Genomic DNA, 22,846 nt, shown 5'->3' on the forward strand with positions numbered 1-22,846 from the left:
GAGTTTCCGTTTTGTAACATTTTTAGTACATTTTTATGATCCAGAGTGTAACAAGGTTCCCTGCCCATTCATTGTAGTTTGTTGGTTAATTGTTTCTGACTTCCTTTCATTTTGACCCTATTGTGACGCTCTGGGTATTCTCTAATTGGCCAGCTTATTAGGTACACCTGCTTGTTAAAAACAGCCCTGCTCCTACAATCAGCCAGTCATGTGGTTGTGCATGAATACATTCAGCACACAGACAGGGTTATGAGGTTCATTTACTGTGCGGCTCAGCATTATAATGGCTAAAATGCATGGTCTAAGGTCCAAGGACTCATTAAGACTAACAGGAAGGCCGCATGTGCCAAAACAGCCCAGTACAAAGAGGCATACAGAATGACCACTCTAAACATGCAGCATGTCTACCCTTGAACAGTAAAATTAGGTCTTACCTGATACTAGCTGGGTGTTGCCTAATAGAAGTGGTCAATGTGTGTCTATTATAAAATATAATAAGGTGTCTAGAATGAGGCCTGAACTCTCACCTGAAGCACCGATGACCGGATTGAAGCTGTATGTATGTAGAGATGTGTGATCTGTGTCATTCTGAGTGTGGTGTGACTCTTGGTGCCGGACACTGTGGTTCTGTGGTTTTACTGTCTCAGAAGCAGCCACTTCCGAGGGATTTTCATGCACTACAATGTCTAGATAATGTCACAATAAGCAACAAGAATCCTTTCAGCTCTGACTGAAAACACCTTGTTAACGAGAGCAGCCAGACTCATTAAAGCCACTAGTGTACAAAAAAAACAGCACAGCACAACATCAGAAACGCTTCTCTGAACACACGACTTTTAAGCCACGCTTGAGTTAAAAATGAGTCCAACGTGATATAAGCTAGGTGTACCAAATACACCTGTCATGGATGGATGGATGGATGGGTGGGTGGGTGGATGGATGGATGGATGGATGGACAATGTGAAACTTGAAAAAATGTATGTGAATGGTGACTCTTGCACTTCACAGTTCTTTCTAATATTTGTTGCTCTTCCTTCTCATGATGTGAAAATTTAAAGTTCAGACATCGCTGCATGAACAGACTAAGGGGATAGCAGGTAAAAGTCAGTGTCTTCAAAGTACGTTTTGTTCGCAATGACGTGTGTCTGTGAAGCTGGTTGGTGAGCAGATAAGAATGAGTCTTCAGCTTGGGTCTTGTGAAGGATCAGTAGTCAGTCTGGGTCATATCAGCAGGCAAGCTCCTTAGATCTCACTGAGCTTTGGGGGCTGCCTGGCCCCTTACTGTGGCAGAACAGCACAGATTGCAGGTGGCCAGATGAACCCAATTAGGACCAAAGCAAACAGGAGCTCATTATGGCCGATTGTGGGAGGCAGGAAAGAACAGCAGACTGATCCTGCCAACGTGAGCTGTGTGCCGTCTGAAGCTCAGTGTTTACCGCAGCGGGACAAATGTCATTGGATAAATAATTCAATATCCACTATTTAATTATTGAAACTTTTTGTGTGGGTCATGGTTCTGACCCGCTTGCTTGATTTGACCGATGTATTGACAGAATTCGTATTTGACCATGGTTGGTGTAGCACTGGAGTGTTAAGGGATGAAGGACGGCAAAGCATGAGGTCATGAGCCAGAAAATCCACCCTGTGTCCTTGTTACTTCATTAGAGAACAGGCCTTTTGTTTTTGCTGAACCCCCCCCCCAGCAAACCCCAGTAACCACCCAAACTCTCGCATTGTCTCTCTAGTGCATTGTTGTTTACTTGGGATGTGAGTCCTTACAGTAGTCTGTGGCTTGCTGTCTGGTCACAGCAGGAAGTCTCCTGATCTCCTCCTTTTAAGGTGCCTTCCATGCTGCCATGCCTTACCAGTTAATCCAAAGTGACTCATTTGGCCGTCAATAAGTCATGTTGATGAGCCATGTCACGTCACTCCTGTACCTCGACCGGCCATCATTCAGGGTTTCTGCCAGATTTTTGATATCAAGTTTTATATTACCAGGTACAAATTGCCTCAGACAAACCTCCAATATCCTCACTGAGTCTGGCTGTCGTTCTCTCCTAACCCACCCTGAACTCTTTATTGACTTTCTTGTGGTCAGCTGACCATCCATCCCCCATAAGAATGTTGGGTTCAGTCATCGTTGAGCCCATCTTACAGGTTTACAGTACTGTTATGCTTGTTAGTATTACTAGTGTTACTAGTATTACCATAGTATTACCATATGCATTGTGTGTCATATGGAATATGGCAGCTCCCAAAGCTCAGTGAGATCTAAGGAGCTTCATGTCTCAGCATGAAACATGCAAAACAGTCCAACCTCAGTGCAAGTCATTTTTTTTTTTCTAGTTTTGAAATGTCCTACTGGAAATGAGGATACTTGCTCTTAATATGTCTGATTGAAATGATTCATGTACTATTTTTGTGGAGACTGAATCTGTTTTATCTATAATGACTGGAAGTTGTTCTTCATAAAAAGCACAACACTAATGGATCTGCAAGGTGGGGTCGTACCGCAGGTCGTCGTGGGTCAGGAGCCACTCAGTGGTTTTTACCAATCGGAGCCCTTTGTTAAATGTCATTCAGTGACTTTTTCATGCTCACATTGCTTGATTTTTTATTTTTTTTCTTCTATCCACCGGTCATCCTATTAATCATTTTTTTGCTTCTTTTCAGTATGAGTTCAAAGTGAAGAACATCAGGAAGAAGAAGGTCAACATCATCGTATCGGTGGATGGCGTCAAGGTGGTCCTGAGAAAAAAGAAGAAGGTAGATGGCCACTTTCATGCCTCCTTCTGGATCACTGGTTGGTTAGGGTTAGGGTAGGTGGGCCATTGTCATGTCACTGATTGATTAGGCCACGCCCACCACACTTACGTACTGGGTGTTGTGGCCCGGCCTGATTTGGAATCCTCCATTTTTCAGGATCTAGCCAGCAGAAGCCTGGCACCATTTGAGATGATTACAGTTGGCAGTTCTTTGCCTGTGGAAGAAGCTTCATCCTGTATTAAGGCAGATTGAGTGTTTGTTTGCCGGACGGAGGAGGATCACCTTAAATTACTAGCAAAAAGCAGAGAGTGACTGCATGTTTTCCTTGAATTCCAAGCTATTGCAATGCCTGCAAATTGGTCCATTATGTTTGTAATCACACCAAATCATCACAGGGGCATAAGAAAAGTGTGTGGTACTTTCAAAGTTATATAAAATATTTTGGGAGGTTTTGTGCAGGGTCATTGTCATTTATTATTTTTTGGTGATTTTGTGTTTGTTTTTCCATGGATGGATGGATGGATGGGGGAATGAATGAATGAAACACACTGTATGCCCCCTTGTCTTATGAAGGCGTAATCCACAGTAACGCTTTACTTGAGAGGGCACAAGTAACATAGTAACTCAGTTACTACTCAAGTACAAATAATGAACAAGTATAGTAACTACATGAAATACATGAACCATCATGATTGATTAATGATGAACGACAATGGGATCAGTATGTAACTAACCCTTAGTTTCTGCTTAATTACTACATTAAGTAAGACTGTGCTATGTTATTTGTGCTTCCTCAAGTAAATTGTTACCAAGTTGATCAACAGGAAAATGGAAGTTACATTAGCTACTGAAAGTCGACAAGAAGTTTGAGCGCTGATACTGGACACTGAAATACCTCTTCTCCTTGGTCAAAGTGTGGTTTGGGTTCCTTAGGAGTCCAAACGCCAGTGATGCTCGATCCCTGATTTTTCCTTTACTGCTGGTAGTCAAGCATATAGCACTGATGTGTTTTTACTATTAATATGTGGAAATGCTTCACTGATCGGAGAAGAACACTGACAGCAGACCGGGCCAGAACGCAGCCTGCAGTGAACTTCTGTAAAATCACTGAATAAAAGGCAAACTGGAGAAGATCGTAATTTACAAAGTGCCTGCCAGATGTTTTAGTCGTATTGTTTCCAAAGTGTGTTATTTCTTTTTATTTTATGTATCTTTTTTCCTTCTCAGTGTGTAGGTCTCAGTCCTGGCTTGTCATACTTCCTACATTAGTTGGCCTGGCTTTGTTGCGGCTGTTCCGCGAAGGTTCGAGTTTTTATAAAGACCAGAGGAAACTCCTTTGTCCATAAAAGACATTTTTTCATCTTTAAACATAGCAAAGGTGTTTTATTGGCTTTGTCTCTTGAGCCTCTTTGCTTCCACTGGCATTGGTGAAATGTCAGGAAGTTGAAAGGCTTTGCATTTACATTCGACAATTAATGTTTGTTTAAGCCAGAAAAGTAAAAAAAAAAAAAAAGTCCTTGAATCAATAGGGCAGATCTTTCAAGATGCTCATGATTATGCTGTGAGTGGCATCTGACATGGTGACAGTACAGATGAATTTTATACTCTTAACTATACTACTTAAAAATGCTGATCTGGTCATTTTAATGGAGTAATTAGTCTTTTCTCATGGGGACAGTAGTGTAGTGCCTTTATAGGACATTCCCTTAGCTCAGTGCCTGATTCCAGTGTGCCGATTGGCTCCTCTTGCTGCAGTGGGTGTGGTCTGAGAAGAGGGCCGGTTGTATCCTGTAAGTAGTCAGTTCATGTCACTAATCATGTGCTTCTGTGAAGCATGGATTCAGCCATAATGACGTGATGGAGAAAGTGGTGAGATACTGTTTGCAAAGTCTCTGCTGCTCTACATTTGCCTCAGGGGGGAGCAGAGAGATCGTATCAATATGAGCAGGTGTAGGGGGAGGTTTTAACGGATGCGATACAGCGGTATATAGCATGTAGCAGCGCGTAGCACTGTTACCGTTTTTAATCCTGCCCCCGCTGCTGTGTCTCTGTGTTTGTATGAACTTCGTCGGAGCGCTCTGAATTTCCTCTCTGTACTTTGGCTCACTCCTGCAGTCCTAAAAAACGCAGTTAGCTGAAAGTGTCTCAATCACCCATTGTGAGTGTGTGTGCCATGCAGTGGAGTAGCATCCATTCTCGGTGGCCTGCAGTGTGACCTGTGGCTCTTGGGGTATGTTCCAGGCATGACCCTGACGCAGTGTTTCAATAAGCAGTATTGGAAGGTGGCTGATTTTATAAAGGCTTGTTATATAAAATATATATATGAAAGCACGGTGGTGCAGTGGTTAGCACTGTTGCCTCACACCCCTGGGACCAGGGTTTGAGTCTCTGCCATGGCTCTGTGTGTGGAGTTTGCATGTTCTCCCCGTGTCGTTATGGGGTTACCTCTGGGTACTCCGGTTTCCCCCCACAGTCCAAAAAACATACTGAGGTTAACCAGCATTACCAAATTAGCTGTAAGTGCTCTGGCTCTAGACCACCACCCCCCCCACCCCCCTCCCGTGACCCTGGATAGGACAAGCAGCTACAGAAAATGGATGGGTTGATGAAAATGGTAATATGGCAAGAAAACAGCATAAGCAGGGATGGACGTAACTGGTACGCAAGTCCGCATTCACTTTTAAAAGAGATACGTGTGTCAATCGATTAATGTAACAGCGTGAAAGCATACTGTGCATTTTAACATTTATATGCTAATTCGTACTTCATTTGAGGTATAGAGGTTAAAACGTACAATATTTTCTTGTCATTTTGATGCAATTGTACATAAAATACACACATATGCTTTCACGCTGTTACATTAATCAATTGCCACACGTATTGCTTTTAAAAGTGAATGCGTATTTGCGTGCCAGTTACGTCAATCCCTGAACATAAGTGATTTCTTTTTTATGGCAGTCAGTAAGAGCTCTGATTTGGACTACTTGTGAGTTGTCATCAAAGTAAAAACATACTGTTTTACTTCAGCAGGCCCTGAATTTGCATGCTTTTATGTTTGCCACTCGCCCGCATGCACAATACCTAAATAACATGCAATTATTCCCCGCCCCCACAGAAAAAAGAGTGGACCTGGGACGAGAGCAAGATGATGGTGATGCAGGACCCAGTTTACCGGTAAGTGTCTTTACTTCACGTGTAACTGTAAAATGTCATCGATCAGGGACTTGGCTTAGCGAGCCTTTTGCTCCGCTCTCTTTCCAATGGGGCGACCTCACTGATTATTCCCGTTTATGGAGTTTCTCTAAGAGCTTTTCAGCAAGAGGTAGAAAGTCAATGGGATTAATATGCTTTTTGGCATCTTCCTGGGAAGGTATTAAATCAGTGGTTAAACAGAATATAATGTGCGTCGTTTACAGACTGCTGTGGCCTTTGATTAGCCTGTGCCCATTCGTCAAGTGCAAATATAGATCATGTTAGCCATCAATTACAATGTCATCCTTTTTTTCAGTAATGGAGAATTAATGTGCGATGATTGTCGAGAATGTTCTTACGCAAAGTATGCATGATGTGCTCTGTGTAATTACGTGGTGTAGCTTGGGGAGACGATGTAGCAAATCTTTTATTGAAGCGACTTCAGTTAAGGACCTTTCTCTGCGCTTTACCAATGCCTTCTGCTTTACGTAACCGTAACGTTCCCCATGAGATTCACAGAACTCTGTAAGACTTTATTTCACACACTTGTGAAACTAGGAATAACCTTTTACTTAATGAGCTACTGCACCCAGTAGCTAATCAGTTCAGTTTATCGAATTTTTCTTTCATTTCATTGAAAATATCGATGAAACTCTGCTTCGTTTAATTAAGAGAGAAATTGTCTCCTTTTAGGGTGGATAAAGATCTTCAGTGCTTGGCAGTCATTGTCATGTCGTATTATTATTGATCAATACCCTTGAGCGTAAATATCAAGTGGCAAAGGTAGCATTTTTGTAAACGGTTACCATTTGCCGTCCACCTACCAGATTGTGCTTTTTAAAGTGCTCCCCGCAGACACTCCTTGAGTTTCAAATTTAATTCTATTTATGTCATTTATAGGAAAATACAGGCAAAATAATAGTGTCTTCCTATATTAATGAAGTTAATGAGTGGAGGCTTTTCATGCATTTTGCTCTTAACTTGAATACCGATTTATCTATTCAATCCATGTACTGCTGTCAAATTCTCATTTGAACTGAGTTGTCAGAACATTTTTTTCTTTGCACAGTAAACGGCAGAGGCTGCCTTTTATGTGAGGTTTCATATGTATGATTAAGGACAGGGAGGATATAAGGAACCCGTTTGGTCGATTTTTTTTTTCGTAATTGCTGATCCATGGGTGACATGTAGGGGGCGCTCTGAGTAGGACGCGGGATAGACAGGAAGAACAGGCAGACTCTGTGAAGCAGTAGGCGGGACTGTGCTCGGAACCCGTGTCCCGGGATGTGAGCGATGTAACTGTGCCGCTTGCAGAGTCGTGGTTCTGCCGTAACTGTAATGATGGTGGGTGCCTCCCCAACTCGGCTGCGGACAGGGAAGGCAGGGGGGTCTGACACGGAGACGGTTGCCAGGCAGCAGTGCCTCCTAACCCACTCCTCGATTTAGCCACACAATGGAGGATTTGTTGCTGAGGGAAAACCGGATTATGTTTTAGTTTGCTTGTATTAACCTACACTGCAGGTATCGTATGTGGAAAAACTCTTCAGCTGTCAAGTAGAACACTCATGTTCCATGGATGTGGATGTCGTACATGCTGTCACACTTTTACACCACAGATATTTCAAACGTACAGTTATCCTCAGGCAAAGTGTCGATGTCAGCTAGATTGTGATGTGCAAATATATAAAAAATATTTTCTGTTTTATTTTTATATATATATATATATATATATATATATATATATATATATATATATATATATATATATATATATATATATAATATTATATATATATATATAATATTATATATTGCTAAATCGAAGGTCTCGCAGTTTCTTCTTTAACATTTACCCCAACACAACTCCATATTCCTTTCATTCATATTTGGGTCCCTTCTCCTTCTTGGAATTTGGGGTTGAAGCTTTTCCCAATCGGCTCCAATCCTGTGAGGCTTGGAGAGCAGATTGGTTCTCCGAACGCCGTCAGTCAGACGCAGCTGATTCATCCAGTGGAAACGCCGGTATTCTGGAGCTCTCCTTTGTGCTCATCCTTCAGTACTCACAATCTCGTATATATTCTAATCTTCATATGAATGCTGTGGCCTCATTTGACACATAACCATAAATAAAGATAATCCTCCTTTATTATGAGTTCCTGGCCAACTCTCAGGGGTGTAAATTACAGGTATTAAACTCTGCATGTACAGCAGTCTTGTTGTCTTGGTTTTTCAATTTATGAATGTTTATGAGCAGGCAGCCTGTAACGCTTGATTAGCATCATGCCTGTGTTGTACCATGAAACTCGCGTGTGATGTTTGCAGTCATGGTAACATGTAACAGATACTTACATGTAACAGATATCCCCGACCCTGGGATTTGAACCAGCAACCTTCAGATCACAGGCACTGCATCCAAACCCACTGTAACACTGAAGCTGTATTCCAGGGGTCTCCAACTCCGGTCCTGGATAGCTACCGTCCAGTAGGGTTTCTATCATACCCGGCCTCTGATGAGCCACACCTGTTCTCGGGTAAATACCAGGAACAGATGTGACTCAACAGAAGCCAAGTGGGACAGAAAACCTACTGGATAGTAGCTCTCCAGGACCGGAGTTGGAGACCCCTGCTGTTTTCTGTCTTCATATAACAGAAGGCAGATGAGTTCCCTGCTCGTGTCATTAAATACCCGTAACATTCACTGTTTGTCAACTCCGACCCCCTGACTAATCGAAAAGTCTGCTTTTCATGTCACCTACTGAGTCGGCTCTGCTTTACTGAACTCCATGTCAGAAAAACTGTCTATGTCAGGCACCATTCAGAGGGATAGAGGCTCGTGTTTTGCAAGTGCACGCCCTCATAAGTGTGAAAATGCTGATGGAAGAATATGTAACGGAAAATGGGCTCACCTGAACTTTGAGCAGTTGTCCAGAGCTTTTGCATTCTTCTCTTCTGGCTGGGCTCACTTTTTTTTTGACTTTAAGGACTGTGCTTGGCTACAGCTGTTTCTGCAGATGAGGATGTTTTATTGGTCCAGCTTTGATGGAGACTTCAGGGGAGCAAGTTTCTGGAGTAACTGTGATACTTCTACTGGTTTCTTTTTTTCCCCTAAATGAACAATTATACACAAGCTAATAACAGCAGGAAAGCCACTGACTGATTTTAAAAACAGAAACTTGACAGGTTCTTAAAATTGTGTATCAGTCAGTCCATCTTAAATCTTCATTCATCTCTACTGCAGTTTTGGATCGCAGGCGAACCTGGAGTCTGGCCTAGAAGGTGCGGGGTCTGACCCAGGAAGGTTACTTCAGTTAATCAATTTACAAATATGGCTTTGGAAAATTGGTTCATGTGACAGTCAGGATAGGGATTGACATTTATTAGACCATGGGGTTTCCCATTCAGAAGATACAGGGACATTGCGAAGAAAGGCAGAAAACATGAGTCCCTTTCAGTGGATTAGAAAATGGAAAATCACAAACTTGGGCCTGGGAGTCGGGGAATCACATTGGATCACATGAGCGTCAGATTTGGGTAGAAACTGTAGTCAAGGTTACGGGAAACCGAAAGGAATACAGCAGTTCAAGCAGGAAGAGGAACGCGCTCGACCAATTACAATGCAAAGGCCTGATCACCTGACCTTTGCTCATGACATGGCCATGCCCTGTCCTCATGATCGTATAATTAATGCTTATCCACTCGATGTTTACTCTCTGTAGTATGTTTTACGGTTTTCCAAGTTGTAATAGTGAGCACATTCAGAGCACTATAATACCAAGGTTGTCGAGTTTGGTCAGCTGACTGGCATGAGATTTTCAATGTATTTACATGTATGTAAGAGTTTTATTACCTTGTAAATAGTTTGTAGGGTTTTCAAACTGTCCTAATGCATTTGATGTAGCTGATTCTATGTTTATAATTGAATAATCTAGATTTGCAGTAAGATTTCTTATGTAACCATGAGAGTCAGATGTGTGACAGTTGGCAATCCTGTAGTACAAGCGCAAACACACTCAACACAATCTTGTAGTTCAGAAGTGCAGAAATAAACCTCTGAACGTTGCAGTCATGCAGTGTTTTTTTTCCTGAGACTGGTGCTGAAGTCCTGCCAGGAGTTATCAAAGATTAACTGTGTTTGAAAGTGGAAGAGACCCCCTTTATCAGAGCATCTGCACTCGCTTGTTTGTGTTTCTCTGTTTTTTTTCCCCCTCTTGTTCCTTTTTCTCTGTGGGATGATGATGTTGGATGACCTTGATGTTCCTCAAAAACTTGCCCGACAGAGCCAAACCAGGCTTCTGCTGACAATGGGTGATTGAAATTGTTTTTAAAATACGAGACGGGTCAACAGGTTTGACGGCATTAAAAATCTGCACCACTACCTTCACACATGTTACTTGGAAATTCTACCTGATTTTCACAGGCTTAACCTATGTATTTTATAAATTCTGGTTTGGAAAAATATTCTTCTCCGTTTACTGCTCTCATCTTCTCTACAATTTGCAGACATGCACTTTAATGAGCATTTAAAGGTCGTATATATGATCTTATAAGACATCAAAGCCCTGCTCTTTTACTTTGAAACACAAAAGCATAAATCACTCCTTGTAAAAGCTGAATGACTTTATGTATTTATACATCATACATGAGTAGCCTTTGTTTTGCATTATTACAAGTGCTAGTTTTAAAGATACATTTAACCCTTATCCACAATGAACTGGCTTCCCATCCAGCATATAATGAACGGTACAGAGAAACTCGCACCTACACTCAATAATCTCATTCATATGACTGATATATGGGGATTTATGAGATAAGGATACTTCTGGCTTATTTTTCAGCATCCATGGATTTATCATACATTTAGCATATGGATATGTTCAATAACAGGGTATTTCTGAAATGACTTTAGGTAAGGTATACATTAGACTGAGTGCCAGGATGATGGACAGAGTTGCACACAATGCACATTTTTCATTCAGAAGAGGATTTTCACATGAGTTCCTGCTCAGTGTTTGAAATGTTTGTAGGATTGCTGAATAGCTGATAACAGGAGCTGGTGTGGCAGTGTCGCCCTCACAGTAAAATCCCGTGTAAAACATCCAGTATTACTACTGTGTTCCTTACGGTAGGGGTCTCAACCATTCGATGTCCACGGACTGGTTTATGTCGTACAATAGTTTCACATAGCTAAAAACTAGGGGGTTGGATGGGTGTGTCTATATGGCTTATGGGAGTTTGAGGACAGAAGGAAAAATGAGAGAGAAATCCTTGATTGGGACCAACCAATCAGATGTCTTGGTCCTGCCTCCTCTAGTTGCTTGGACCCACCTCCACTACAATCTGATTGGTTCAGAGTGATAACCAATCATTTTAGAATCTGTGGAATATAATAATGAAGTTACTACATGTCTAATAATGTAGTTCTGCTTTACAATGGCAACAGGACCAAAGACAGTACCTGCTGCCATCCCAACCACTAAAGAGAAGTGCAATTCACTCAGACCACCAAAACCTTCCCCTGTACATGAACCCCAAAACAACAACAGCACCAGTCCTTGTTACGCAACATTTAAGCGCAGCCAGGGGGTAATGAAGCAGGCTTCAAAAGACTGCATGGCTTTCAGCTGGAAGATCTTGTCTGGCGTTTCGAATGGATTACACCGAGGGAGGGGCGGCAGTTTTAACCCAAAGTAATCTCAGTTTTTAGCCAAAGAGAATCCCCACTGAGAAACCGCTCATGCATTCCCTACACAGACCCTTTACAGCAAGTCCTGAAAATGTGTTAATTGGTTAATCTTTCTAGTCTAGGGACAGACTGGTCAATAGAACAATCCTCCATAGGAATCCTATCTTGACATTTGACTGCAAGATGCATGTTGAAATGATCTGGAGTGGATACTGCCTAAAGTCACACCTGAAACGTCCCGAACATTGGACTGTTCCGGATGCCTCTGGTGGGGTGTTTTATATTGCGTGAGCCTCAGTCACTCCCGGTGTAACCATACTACACACACAAGCACATACAGGTTCAGGTGAGATATCTGGGAAGGATGCTAACCTGAGTCGGTCTGTCATCTCTTGCCTTCACCTGAAATACTTCTGGTGCCACATTATGCCAGGGGGCGGGAGGGGGGGAATATCTATGCTTTGACCCATTTTTCCGTCATGTCTGAGTGATAATGAGAGACCAGGGGACTATTTATCACTGTGGTGAATGAAGAACATCTCCCAGTGCCCACGCTAATTAAGATTAAATTTATCTCTGCTGTCCTATACATGCCAAATTTTAAACTAATCCTCAAACAGGAATTGTATTACTTTCTTCATAATTATTTTTTTCCTTTATTTTGAGCAGCTCACTCATACCTCCAGTAGGGTTAGGCAGTATTATGTATGCATGTATAATATATACATGTTCACACACACGCACGCATGTAATGCAATATAATATAATATAATATAGTGTGTAGTGATTAATTGGTTGATTGATATTTTATTGAGCCCTGTGGGGAAATTCTCTTTTCGCCTCTCTCAACTTTATAACATAACATATAAAATACCCACTATGTGGATAAAAGTGTTGAGATGCCTGGCCATCACATATACTGCAACTTTTATGACATCCCATATATGTATGTGTCACTGTTTACACATATTGTATATACACTCAGCAGGTGGTAGTGGGCACGACGACCCACTTTTGGCTCCAGAACCGGGTTTGAGGATTAGACTGGTGCACCAAGCTGCTATTCCCACACTTTTGGCTTCCTATCAGCTTTAACGAGCCTGGCCGTTGTCCTCTGACCTCTCTCATTAACAAGGTGTTTTCCGCCACAGAACTGCCATCCGCCAGGTATTTATCGCACTATCCCCCGTGAAGTCCAGACGCCGTAGCGTGTGAGAATCCCAGGAGGGTGACTGTTTCTGAGACACCAGGAACACCCCTTCTGGCAGCAGCAATCATAACATGTTTAACATTTCTTAGATCTAAAATTACTTGTATCTTCGCCACTCTAATGCTTAGCCAAATGGTAACTGAATCTCTTGACCCAGTGCTGTGTGTAAAGAATTTTCTGTTTGCAGGTATATCTAATTAACTGGCCTTATATAATTATAGCGTGTATATATGTATATGTGTGTATAATATGCATAATATAGATAATATAAACAGACCAGCAGACACATGAGGGACCGAACGGGTACATTGTTTGTATAATTCTTGAATAACTCTGGCCAGCTTCTGTCTGTCTTCAGCCCCTTCCAGCGTATGACACCAGGTTCTGTTATCCCTGTGATGCTGTTAAAACGGTTGCTCAGAAATGCATTAAAGACATATTTTTGCAGCTTGTTATTTTACTGTGCTGAAAGAATAGCCTTAGTCCTTTGTGGTGCTGGAGAGTGTTTAAACAATGCAGTTTCCGTGTAACAACATAACATACAGGCTCCTGTTACGACTGGGCTGCATTTTGTGTTTATTCTGCATAGTTAGGCTCCGCACAGCAATGTCCAGGGTTAATCACTACATCCCAAGGAGAGTCCGTAGGTGCTGTGATAGGGCCTTTTTTAATTAAGCCAAGGGTGGTTGTTTTTTTTTTGTCATTAGTTTTTGTTTTTTGGTGTTTGAGGAAAAATCTTCAGATATTTTCCTGGCAGGTTAATTTTTTTTTCCCCATTAGGAAAAAGTTGATTTTTATGAGCCAGTTGGGTTTTGTCTATTTAATAAGTTTTTGGGTAGAGAAGCTTTTCTCCCCAGAGTACACGCTCAGAAATGTGTTTTCTTTGGGTTAATTGGTGCTTGTCACCTTTTTTGGCAAATGAGAACACTGCATATTTTTGCATTTATTTAAAATCCCTGTTATTCAGAGAGATATTCTTATAAACACTAGTGATTATATATTGCTTAGCATTGTTAACTGGCAGTTGCCATAATCGTTTGATTGATAGCATATGCAGAATGTTTGTGTTATTGTGGCACAGGGATATTATGTCCATACATTATCCCCATTACAGCTGAATGACTGCCTGCTTAATTCATCTCGTGCAATGTGGTCTCACAGAGGAGCCGATTCTAACATGTGGTTAGGAGCTGGTGGTTAAGTGTGAGTGGTGTCAATCTGTCGATCCCACAGGCTGTGGAGTTTCTGCCCCCCCCGTCTCTATTAGCATGGGGAACTAATTACAGGCATCTCTGCATAAAACTGATGTAAGTAAATTAGGACTTGCGCAAAAAGAGAAGAGATGCATCGATTTTACAGAAGTGCAAACTCAGCAAGGTCACATGTGCCAGCAAGTAAATTTGCACTTTAGTTATTTAATATGTGTTCTTTTGGAACTTACATATTTCTAGTCTACTTTTGACGAATGTGTTTTTTGCTGTAACTTATCTTGAATGGTATGGGAAGGTAAATCCGATTTATGTAAAATTAGACTTTAGGGTGTGTGGACCAGATTACTTGTATCAGCTGAGAACTGCCTGTATGTTAATGTTAGCTGTGGTGCTGTATGGCTTCAGTACAGCTTGGGAAATGTACACTATGAGATTTTCAGGGGATGTATATGTATGCAGTTCTTTTTTCCTTGTGTTATGTACCTTTTTAAAATGAATTTTAATTCTGCCTTTGACTTGTAGACGTGCTTGTGCATTAAGAGTCTCCTGCTGGTTTAATAGCATTTGGAGATTAACCGGGATCATTCAGCCCGGCAGCAGGTGCTGAATCATTCAGGTACCGTGAACAGTGTGCGGCGTTACTGTGCTACCAGCAGAGCGAGAGCCGTGCTTTGGGACAGATAAGACTCAGAAGCTTTTCAGGACGTTCGGGCCACCGTTCAAACACTGGGGACACGTCTGCCTGAAATCACCCACTTTATTTTTTCCATGGATTCTCATTGTGGTTAAATGTGCCGTTTAAGTTCAGCCTTTGATGAAACAGATCTGGAGTCTCTCTACTACCTCTGTCCACATTAGAGAATTAATGCCCCCGCCCTTGTTTCATCGTTTCCAAGATCATCCATCCATCCACCCATCCACCCATCCACCCATGTTCTAAATGCTTATCCTGGTCAGTTATGGAGGTCTCTGGACTTGTATTTTCATTATCATGTTTATTGTTATTGTTGTTTGCTTGTCTGTTTGGGGATTGGTTTTATTCCTGTCTTGTAAACCAGACTGTTTTCCCAATGCACTCCATTGCTGTGAATCACAGCAGCCCTGCACGTCTGTCGCACAGGAAACGACTGTAATTTAGGTGTCACCGGCTGTGAGATGTGGTCCTAACCTTCTACAGGATGAATACCTTTTATGTCAGGGAGTTCCAGTCGTGAAGGAATCTCCGTATCTCTCTGCCTCCCTCTCTCTCGCCTTGATCTAAACCACTGTGGAAATGTTGACATCCGTGTTAAAATTGCTTCACTCTTCATATGTCTTATCTTGGGCTTAAATGACTTTTGTTACGAATTTGATCTGTCTATCTCATGCTGAGGCTGCAGATCCTTTTCATTCATTGATATGCCACGTATAATTCTATTATCTACATTCACTGTAATTCTTTATCCCCTCCTATGTGACTGTGGTTAATGTCTCCTTATTCTGCATGCTGTCAGCTTCTTAAGAATTGTGTGTGTGTGTGTGCGTGTGTGTGTGTGTGTGTGTGTGTGTGTTGTGAAAAGGGCTAGAGAATGTTCAAGGCAGCATGGGGTACAAAACCAGGCAGCGCACTGCACATGAATGTCCTCATAGAGCATACAGTCACACACCAGGGGCAATACAGAGATACCTCCATGTCTGTGAAGTGTGGTAGAAATCCAGTGCAACATGCAAACTCAACACATACAGTGGGGATGTTATTCAAACCCCTCACTCTAGGGGGCGAGAGCGTACAGCCCTATCCACATGTCTGTCCTTGTTGTATTCCGTGATGTCATGATGAAGGAGAAAATGTTTTACTGCTCGTGGTTAAGTTTGTATTGATAAATCACCGAAGGGGGAGAACTTGTGCTGTATATCAACCCCACAAGCATTCTGCTCGGTGTCAGGAAATGGCTGAGTCAGTAGGGCTGGTCCAAATGGAGAAAAGAGATAGGGGTCCATTTTTTACGTAGTGGTGGTCTGTTTTAGTATGCCTGACCATCATTACCTACTGTTTTTAAATGTGGCAAAACATTCTTTAAGTATGTAAGATGGGGGGGGGGTAAAAATGAGGTTTAGGAATCATAAATGTTCCATTTGCTAAGAGGGATCTTAGGCTATAGCCTGGGATAGCTAATGCATTAATCTGCCCCTGATGTTTATGGGCTGGACCACTGGACCCCCCCCCCTGCCCCACCTACATCATCAAACATTTTTCTTCCTTCAGTGGACTTTTCTGATTAATTTTTGCTGCATCTGATAAACAGCCGTTGGTGGCTCTGGACCATGTGGGAAGTTCGCCAGACTGGCGACTCTGTTATTTATACCCTAAACTGTACTTGTCACTAAACGCTCAGGGACTAAATACGTCCTTTAGGGGGAGGTTTCCTCCCCTTAGCTGCCACATATGGATTGGCAGTGAGATTTCAGGTGTACAGCACTGTAACTGGATTCCCTCTGCAGTGGCCCTCGCTGTCCTGGTTCTGAGGCATTGTTGTGCTTTTGTAAATCATCCTTAAGCACATTCTGTGAATATAACTGAAGGCATTTCTTATGTTCTTTCATTGAAGGTGCCTGTGACTTTGTATAATTTATGCATAATGTAATTGGTTAATGCTGTCTCATTAGTTAGTGTTTTTAATAAGGACATAGCAGCATTAATCCCATTGACAAGCATGCCATTGACTATCATAATTTATTAAGTAAAGATTACTGGCAATCTCAAGTTATTCACTCCTGGTGGCCTTAAAGGTGGCCTTTTCTGCCAGAAAGTTCCGTCTATTGTTTGGCTCTTCAGTCTTTCCAGTGCCACGATTATTGTTGTGATGTGAAAAAAATTGTAACAAGCTCTCTTTGTTTGCAGGATTTTCTATGTCTCTCATGACTCGCAGGACTTGAAAATCTTCAGTTATATCGCCAGAGACGGACAGAGCAATGTGTTCCGCTGTAACGTGTTCAAGTCAAAGAAAAAGGTAACCTTTTCCGTCAAGCGTTGGCATTGTATGTTTCCAGCTACTGAAGCTGCTGCTTATATAATATGGCTGCATTGCACACTTTAGCATTTTGTTTACAGAATGTGAGCTGTAAGGAAACATCCTGCTGGGTTGTGACCTCGTTATATCAAAGATAGAAAAAAATCTTAATATTGCTGTATACTATGTGGGCCATTAAAGTGGTAATAGCTGATTTTTTTCAGTCAGGTTACTATGCAAATTACTATTGTATTTCACAGCATACTCCCTGATTTCTAGCAAAACATTTTTGAATTTTGATTGAAAAACTGATATTTGAATTGCTTCTGTGGTAAACTAACAATATTTAAAGTTTGTGACCATTTGCATAAGTTCCTTAAGTTTCCTAAACTGAAATCCTACTGAATTTCCTTAGTGGCATTGAGTTTGCTTTCATGGAAGAAAATAGAATTAATTCAGATCTCCCTATCTGCTTGTTAAATGAGCGCGACCCCCAGGAATCGATAATGACGTTAAAGGTGGTGTGGAGGAGAGCCCTCATGAATTTCAATGACTTCGGGTTGTCTGGTTTAGAGGACGGAGAAGCAGGTGGGTGGGACCTCAGATTCGGGGTTTCGAGCCTCCTGATTCCTCCCCAGCATACTCACTTCGTGGTGGGGGAGCGGTGTGTCCCTCTGCAGGGTTAGGATGCCATGGTTGGGGTCAGAAGATCATCAGTCCAGATTCCTGCAGCGTGATGTCACAGTCGGCCCCTTGAGCAAAACCCTTTAACCCCAGTTGCTGCAGGGTTGCTGTCTGTCTCTCTGCATTCTCGAAAATGTACATCGCTTTGCATAAAAACATTTCCTAACTAAATAAAATGTAAATGTGTTACTGGCGGCTTCTTATGGTTCCGGGTCAGGCAGAGTTGTGTTCCCAGTCCCATCTAACCGCGATTTTACCCGTTTTACCTCTCCATAATTTCCTCGTCAAGCTGCCCCTTGCAGGACCATCGGCCATGTTAATAAAAAGCAAACAGCAGACCTTGTTAATTCCATCCGTGGCCTGTTACTGCTTTATCATATAGGCCTATGTGGGCACAAATTAATATGGGAATGAGGGTCCTCAAATTGGCTTGATGATTGCTTTGTGGATTGTCGAATTTCCAATCTATTTTCATAAATGCTTTAATATTACACTTAAGATTGAATTGTCTGCTTGTATTGTTTGCCCAAATGCAGATAAATGCATGACCAGTTTTCGCCATAATACCTCTTCTCTCAGTGATTGACTTTCGTTTTTATTTTTTAAAATATCCTTTTAGTCTAAACTGAATTGCACAGCACTTCTGACATAGTTACTGTTCGCACTGATTTAATATATTCTTGGAGTAAGCCTGAAGCTGGGGTGGGTTTCTTGTTTCTGGGGCCCCAGAAAGTAGTGACTGCTTGGGGCCAGCAGGGGGCCAGATCTCCAGGGGCTCATGCAAATGCATGGTGTTGATGCTTGGTGTTGATGCATGATGCTGTAGCCTCACGGTTTTAGGCCTCTGGCCTCAGTTCCTGTCCCTGGATCTGTGCATGCGTGTGTGTACATGCGTGAGGGTGGGTCATGTATATATTACACTGTATATATTACATGTCCCCACAATGTGATACAAAGCTGGGATGAGGGTTTTGCCCATAGAAATGAATGGATGGTCCCCACGAAGATATCAGTACAGGTTTGCGTGTGTGTGCTCGTTTGTCCGTTTCTTCTTTTGTTCCTTCTCTGTGTTGAGTTTCTTCTCGGTACTCTGGTTCCCTCCTATAGAGGTAAATTTGAAATGGCATCTCTCTAAATTGCCCGTAGTGTGTGACCTTGTGTGTGTGAACAACTATCCTGCAATGATCTGGCATCCTGTCCAGAGTGTCCCCTGCCTCGTGCCCTGTGATGGACATGGCATCCCGTCCAGAGTGTCCCCTGCCTCGTGCCCTGTGATGGACTGGCATCCCGTCCAGAGTGTCCCCTGCCTCGTGCCCTGTGATGATCTGGCATCCCGTCCAGAGTGTCCCCTGCCTCGTGCCCTGTGATGGACTGGCATCCTGTCCAGAGTGTCCCCTGCCTCGTGCCCTGTGATGGACTGGCATCCCGTCCAGAGTGTCCCCTGCCTCGTGCCCTGTGATGGACTGGCATCCCGTCCAGAGTGTCCCCTGCCTCGTGCCCTGTGATGGACTGGCATCCCGTCCAGAGTGTCCCCTGCCTCGTGCCCTGTGATGGACTGGCATCCCTTCCAGAGTGTCCCCTGCCTTGTGCCCTGTATTTTCTGGGATAGGCTCCAGTAGGACTAGGTGATATAGACCAAACAGCATATCTCAGTATGTTTATGCAGAAGATAACTTCATGGCTAATATTCTTAATATGCAGATAGTTCTCGACTGACATAAGTAATCAGTTCCACAATCTTTTGCATAAGCCCATATCATTTAGCACACCTTATGGTAAAAAGCACAAGCCAAAAAATGTATTAAATATAATAATAATAATAATAATAATAATAATAACTGATACTTTATTAATCCCCGCCACCCATAGCAGCTCCTAGGGAGCGGGGGGGCTTAAGCGCCCGACTGAAGGACCCGCTGACGTGCTGAGTGCTGAGGCTCGAACCAGCAACCTTCCGATCACAGGCACAGACGCTTGGCCCTTTATTTGAAAGGGACGTCACAAAATAAAGACCAAAAATATGCCTGTATCTATGTTGCATGGGTCAAAGCATCTGTGACACAAAAGCATTTCACTCTACTATGTAACACTCTCTTTCTCTCTCTGTTTATGACATTGCTCTGAAAACAGAAGGTGAATGTTTAAAAACAAAAAAAAAAAACTAAAATCTTAATCTAAAATCTGTTTGCTAAATGGCTCTCCGAACAAACCTGACAACCACAGAAAGTGCACTTGATAACGGGAAAGGCCCCCATTTTGAGTTATTACTCTACAACAAAATAAAACAAATCAAATAAAACAAAGCAAATTATGATATGTCTAACCTGTGACCCATCTGGCAATTTTTTTAAACAAAATGAACCAAGTAATAATGATTGCTCACCTTTCCCATGAGACCCCACTAACTGAATGGTTTGATTTTCTGAATTCTGGGATTCATTGCGACATCGCGATGTCAAGTTGTTTACAGCCAGGAAGGAATAAAATAGGTTGCTGTAAAAAAAAAAATGTTGCTCGTACTGTTTTACCGCATAACAACAATGTATCTATATAAATGGTATTGTCTCATCCTCTACCTAGTTTGAAGATGAATATATCGATACACCTTCAATTTCAATGGTCCCATTTAGCCCTAGGATCCAACCTCACTGTGTTCCTCTGCTGGACAATCACTCGTGGAAAATGGATGGATGTTTTGTGCATGTACTTTAATCATAGAACAGAATTCCAGTACATTTCCGGTTTTTTACCATTAACTAGACACATGCATAGCAGGCAGTGATGAACTGTATCGATATGCTGATTAACTGTACAGTTTCAGTTTCCACCTTAGATTTTTTTTTTTTTTAGGTCTTACTTCCATGGTGACACATTGATTGGGCCACTTAAAGCTGGTCTACTTCTCTTCTAGTCCCAGAACCCCTTCCTTGTCTTTTGTGTTTATGTTCTGACAGCGTCATGGCCATTTATAAACCTCCTAGTACATTTTGAGCGACTTTCCTCTTATGTCACATTCCGGTTTGAAACAACAGAGCAACAAAAAAAAAACCATCACAGAGACAAACATATAAACGCAGTATAATAGCCGCAGCCACACCGTGTTTTGACTGCGTCACCAAGACGGATCTATTTCAGTGGAAATTTGTTTTCTGATAGAGGTTCTATAGTGGTGGCTGCTCTTCATAAATACTACGCCTTCGGGGAGTATGAAGTCCATTCGGTCTGGGGTTTTGAAGACCTCTCAAAGGAAATTACTGACCACCTTTGATAATAATGGCGTCGCATAGCCCCCGCTAAAGCAGCATTGATGGGTCTCTTTCAGTTTTATTTCACCTGCTCGCTTGATTTATGCCTTTAATTGTGATATTATTTAAAGGAGAACGTAAGGAGAAGAAAGGTGAGGCATTCATGAAGAACAGGAACACAGGGGTGATGTTGCTCCTGCCTCATGTCCGCAGTGTTACATTCCTGGTAGCATCCCACAGTAAAGAAGCACTGATTTTGTTCTTTAAGCATCTCTATCTCTCTCTCTATCTCTCTCACCTCCTCCCCTCCTCTCTCTTTCTCTCTCGCTTTCTTTTCCTCCCCTCCTCTCTTTCTCTTCCCACCTCACTCGCTCTCTCTCTTTCTCCCCCCCCTTCTCTCTATCTCCCCCCCCCATGCTACAATTTCTCAATGCGGATCTCCTCACATAAGATGCGTCTGCCTGCACGATAATATGGAGGAATGCCGTCAGCAGGCCAGAGAGCCGACCATTCTCAGCTTTATTTTATTTGGGCTTCTGCATACTTCCTCAGAACATTCCAGAAATACCCGCAGTAATAAAGCAGAAGTTAGCACAGTTGAAGCCACAAAAAGGAGGTTTTAAAGATGGAAATGGTCCTTGTTTACACGGGTGGATTAACTTATCTGGGGCCCATAGGCTATGACATCAGCATGGACACTCAGGTGTTGCTGATTTAACTGACTGTACCATTTTTCCTGGGGCGGGCCCCTGATGTTTGCAGGGGCCTAAGGCTATAGCTGTGGACAGCCTATGAATTAATCTGATGTCTGACTTCTTATATTATTTGTGCAGTTAAGCATGGTAAAGTGTGGGCAGAATTTTAAGTGTAAAAGTGAAAAATGAAGAGGAAGGACGTCAGAGCAAATAAATGACACTGAGGCACATCTGTGGCAGCATGTGTCTTTTTTGTGGGGCTTGGCACCATGCCAGAGAGATACTCACCCCGATCTGAAGTGCTTTGACCCATCTGGCTGGCAGCGTGAATGCGTTAAATGAGACGTACGCCCGTGCCAGGTCCCGTTAACGAGCCGCTCTGTCCTGCCCGCCCCAGAGCCAGGCCATGCGCATCGTCCGGACCGTGGGCCAGGCGTTCGAGGTGTGCCACAAGCTCAGCCTGCAGCACACGCAGCAAAACGCCGACGGCCAGGAGGACGGCGACAGCGAGAAAGCCAGCAGTGACTCTGGCGTTCCAGGTAGCTACCATCTGTGCATCTGTCTGCCGGTTCAGGTCCTTTTTTATATTTTGTTGTTCACCTGCCCCATGTCAACATCACTATTTCAGCACCTCAGGAATTAGTTCCCATGACAGCTTGCTGCCGTTTCCAGACTGTCAGTCACTGGCAGGTTGCTAAGCAGCATTCTGTATTTTTATCTCCCTTTGAAACAGTGCAGAACCAAAATCCCATGCCCTGCAGATTCTTCATGAAGTTCTGTTGACCATTAAGTCACTGTTACTGGGCAGCAGGTGAATCCTCATGCTTGTGAATTTGAGAGCTTGCAAATGCTGCCTCTGACATTTACGCCAAAGTGTCGCCGGGAGTGGGATTGCCATCTCTGGGGCTCTGCTCAGAAAGTCACTTCGCGGTTCTCTGCCATCTGTGTTCGTAAAGTTTACTGCATCCTCATCAGGCATTTCATTGCTTATGGTGAAGAAGCTGGTCAGCTTAGGCTAATCTTCCACTAGCCGCTTCCTATCTTTCTTGGCGCTTCATTGCTCCATAGAATGTTAACGTTAGCTAGCGAGTAGAGTCAGAAGACCGTGGCTAGCTAGCTGGCTAACATTACAGGTCAGTAGTGAGTATTTGGGACCATCTCCATACCATG

General features: G+C 42.7%; 1 protein-coding gene across 1 annotated transcript in view; it reads left to right on the forward strand.

Moving 5' to 3' along the window:
- nos1apa (nitric oxide synthase 1 (neuronal) adaptor protein a) overlaps positions 1–22,846 on the forward strand; it is a 60,585-nt gene that overhangs the window by 20,566 nt on the left and 17,173 nt on the right. The window contains exons 3-6 of the mRNA XM_023794568.2: positions 2,674–2,766; positions 5,882–5,940; positions 16,944–17,052; positions 22,074–22,215. Coding sequence (XP_023650336.2) covers positions 2,674–2,766; positions 5,882–5,940; positions 16,944–17,052; positions 22,074–22,215 — 403 coding nt within the window. The remainder of the gene's footprint in view (positions 1–2,673; positions 2,767–5,881; positions 5,941–16,943; positions 17,053–22,073; positions 22,216–22,846) is intronic.

The sequence above is a fragment of the Paramormyrops kingsleyae genome, chromosome 15, assembly GCF_048594095.1.
Source record: "Paramormyrops kingsleyae isolate MSU_618 chromosome 15, PKINGS_0.4, whole genome shotgun sequence".
Lineage (NCBI taxonomy): Eukaryota > Metazoa > Chordata > Actinopteri > Osteoglossiformes > Mormyridae > Paramormyrops > Paramormyrops kingsleyae.